The sequence below is a fragment of the Ursus maritimus genome, unplaced genomic scaffold (genome assembly GCF_017311325.1).
Source record: "Ursus maritimus isolate PB19 unplaced genomic scaffold, ASM1731132v1 scaffold_2, whole genome shotgun sequence".
In the NCBI taxonomy this organism is placed as follows: Eukaryota; Metazoa; Chordata; class Mammalia; order Carnivora; family Ursidae; genus Ursus; species Ursus maritimus.
In genome coordinates this window covers 86,008,576-86,011,243 of record NW_024424452.1, presented here as the reverse complement: position 1 = coordinate 86,011,243, position 2,668 = coordinate 86,008,576, and the positions used below count along the sequence as shown (strand labels likewise).

The following is a 2,668-nucleotide window of genomic DNA, read 5'->3' as shown; positions in this document are numbered from 1 at the left end:
TAGGCATTGGGAGCTATATCAGAAGAAGGGGGAACGGATGCTACCAAAAAAAAAAAATGGTGTCCATTGCAGGATGGTTAAGCAGGCCCTTTGTTGGAATGGATATGGGGGTTGGGAAGCAGTGATTGGTAACGTTACTGAGATGTAGATTCACAACCCTGCTACCCAGGTTTTGCCTGGATACTTGGCTTGATTCTAAAGGAAAACCAAAGAGGGAGAGAGACTGTGCTTGAACTGTAGGAACTTACAGTCTTGCTGATGAGACCGGGCAACTGGAAAGGTAGAGGGGGAGCCTTGATAGCCAGTAAGAGCAGCTTGGATTTTATATGGTGTGTGATGGAAGGAGCCTTCGCAAGTTCTCATGTATCATCCTGCCTCTATTGTCTGATCAAGGAGGAGAGATCTGAGCCAGGAAAAATCCTATTGAGCCCGTGACTAGGTTTCAAAAATCAATTTTTGTAGCTATATATAATCAATTAGCAAAAGAGCTTCCCCCCCCCCCCCACAAAACTATTTTGAACCACTTTAGAAAAATAAAACGGGCTGTCTAAAGTCTTCTGTCCATGATTAACAATTAATGGAAAATCACTGGTTTGCTTTTGCAGACAGCATTTAATGTCAGTAACTTCAGGCTGTTTTCCAATTTTACAGTAAATTTTTATACTGAAACGAATTTAGGAAGCTGTTTAGTCCATGGGCTCTTTCAGTGGAAAGATGATGTGGGTCGACTAGAATAATGACATTTCCTTTTCCACACCAAAATCTTAGCAAGGTACTAATGGCTCCATTTTGATACTGTCCCTTTCAAAATAAGAAGAGAGGTCAAGTTGCTTATGGAAGCATCCTGGATTATGTTAAAAGTAGTGTAGCTTTACAGTAGTTGATATAGCAATTAATTCGGGTTTTGCTTTTAGTGTATCCATTCATCTCCCATCTTGGATCAGACCAAAGAGAAAAAGTATACACATTTTTGTTTTCTGTCGAATTAGTCCTCTGGTTGTTGTTTGGTCTCATGTTGTAGAAATACAGATTTTATTTTTTTCCTTTCTTCTTCTTCTTTTCATCTGACTCTTTGCTACTTGCAAACTGCTCTGTGATTTCTGCCCTCTTCGCTGGCACTCCCATGGGAGGCCTTCCAAGGTCCTTGGTTTCCTGGAATGACATTCGAGGCATATTTAAGTGCCTCACGATATTCCTGGGTTTATGTGGGTTTTGACCCACATGGATTGGTGGTAGATCTCTGAACGGCACCAGCACAAAAACGACGGGAACCCTGAGGTCTGGCATCAGATTGGGTTGCGGTGGTCCACTTGCCACTTGCAAAGACTGTCCAGGAGAGACCTTGTTTAAGGGGTAGCTCTCTAAAGCCGCCTGAGCTTTTCTGTTCTGATTCTCTCGTGTCTGGGGAAGAACGTCGGTGAAATAAGGTTTCACCCCCGTTATGGCATTGATTTCATATGCGTTGTGCCTATCAGCCAGTGCTCTCCCGGTTAGAATGGGCTGGAAAACAGTTGACCCTGAGCCACAGCTCACAAAGCTGTTGAGGAGAGAATGCCAAATGCCACCACTTATTGGGCTCAGAGTGACCTGTGGCCATAAACTGGCCAGGCTCCGGAGAGCTTCCCGGTTCCACGCCGAGGCAGGAAATTCGGTCTCAGTATGATAGAGCTGAGAAAAGTAAATGCTAAGAGTAACGTCTGGATACAGTATTAAGAAATTGTACATTTTGCTGATGCAGCAGTGGTTGGCTTCATTACAAGGGGAGTTGTTGGAATACAGAATGATATGCCTGATAGCGTTGTTATTGTGTAGGGCTGAGTCAAAATAACCATTCATCTCGAATAGCATTGATTCTGGATGGGTATTAATCCCAGTGCAACTGCTAGCATGGCCCTTTTGCACCAGGCTTCCAGAAGAAGTTTTTAGCTCGTAAAACGTGAGGTGCTTTGTTTGAGGATATGTTGGCCCATAAGGGAATCCAAAAATCTGATAAAATTCTGTATAGGGAACTCTTGCTTCTTCACCTGTCCGAATATGGTAAGGACAGTTGGCGCAATCTAGAGAGAAGCTTAGCCAGTAGTAAGGTTTTACTATTGTCCCACGATTTGCTAGGTATTCTTCATATAAGGGCTCCATTGCTAGTATGGTCTTCTAGCTGCAGCCCTAAGCAAGGAAGAAAAATTATATATAAAACCAGTGCAGGAAAAACTAAAGAAAATGCATTAATTTATTGAGCCATACTTTTCTTTAAAGGAGGGAGCACGGTGAATATAGCATCTTTGATTCTAAAAGATAGTGGTATATATCCATAGGTGAGAAAGCTCAGCATTCGTCTTTCCTCATTGAGACTCTTGGGGCGTGGGGAGGAGGCGAAAAAGAAAGGCACAATGCAGCTTTAGCTGTTTCACACATTGTGAGGCTGTACAGCAAATGGGTTAACAGTGCGAGTTCTGGAAACAGACTGCCTTGTTTCAGATCTGGGCTCCATCAGACTTTCTGCAAGTTGTTTAAAGTCTGGGAGTCACAGCTTCCTTGTCTGTCGAAGGAGGATTAAGAATAGTACCTACCTCCGAAGATTATCTTGAGGATTGAATGATGGGATACATATAAAATGCTTTATTATGGGCCTGACTCATATTAAGGACTCAATAAAGATTAGCTGTTAGTA

The 2,668-nt window shown here is 42.7% G+C and overlaps 1 protein-coding gene across 1 annotated transcript; it reads right to left on the bottom strand.

The window, feature by feature from the left end:
* Window positions 1-1,032: 1,032 nt before the first annotated feature.
* Window positions 1,033-2,136, bottom strand: APOBEC4 (apolipoprotein B mRNA editing enzyme catalytic polypeptide like 4). Its single transcript, XM_008701109.1, has one exon. It carries the CDS (start codon window positions 2,134-2,136, stop codon window positions 1,033-1,035), a length of 1,104 nt encoding a protein of 367 aa, XP_008699331.1.
* Window positions 2,137-2,668: the final 532 nt, after the last annotated feature.

Bases quoted from the DNA above. Each gene is read 5' to 3' on its own strand.
- APOBEC4 (XM_008701109.1), bottom strand. From the start codon at position 2,136: ATGGAGCCCTTATATGAAGAATACCTAGCAAATCGTGGGACAATAGTA.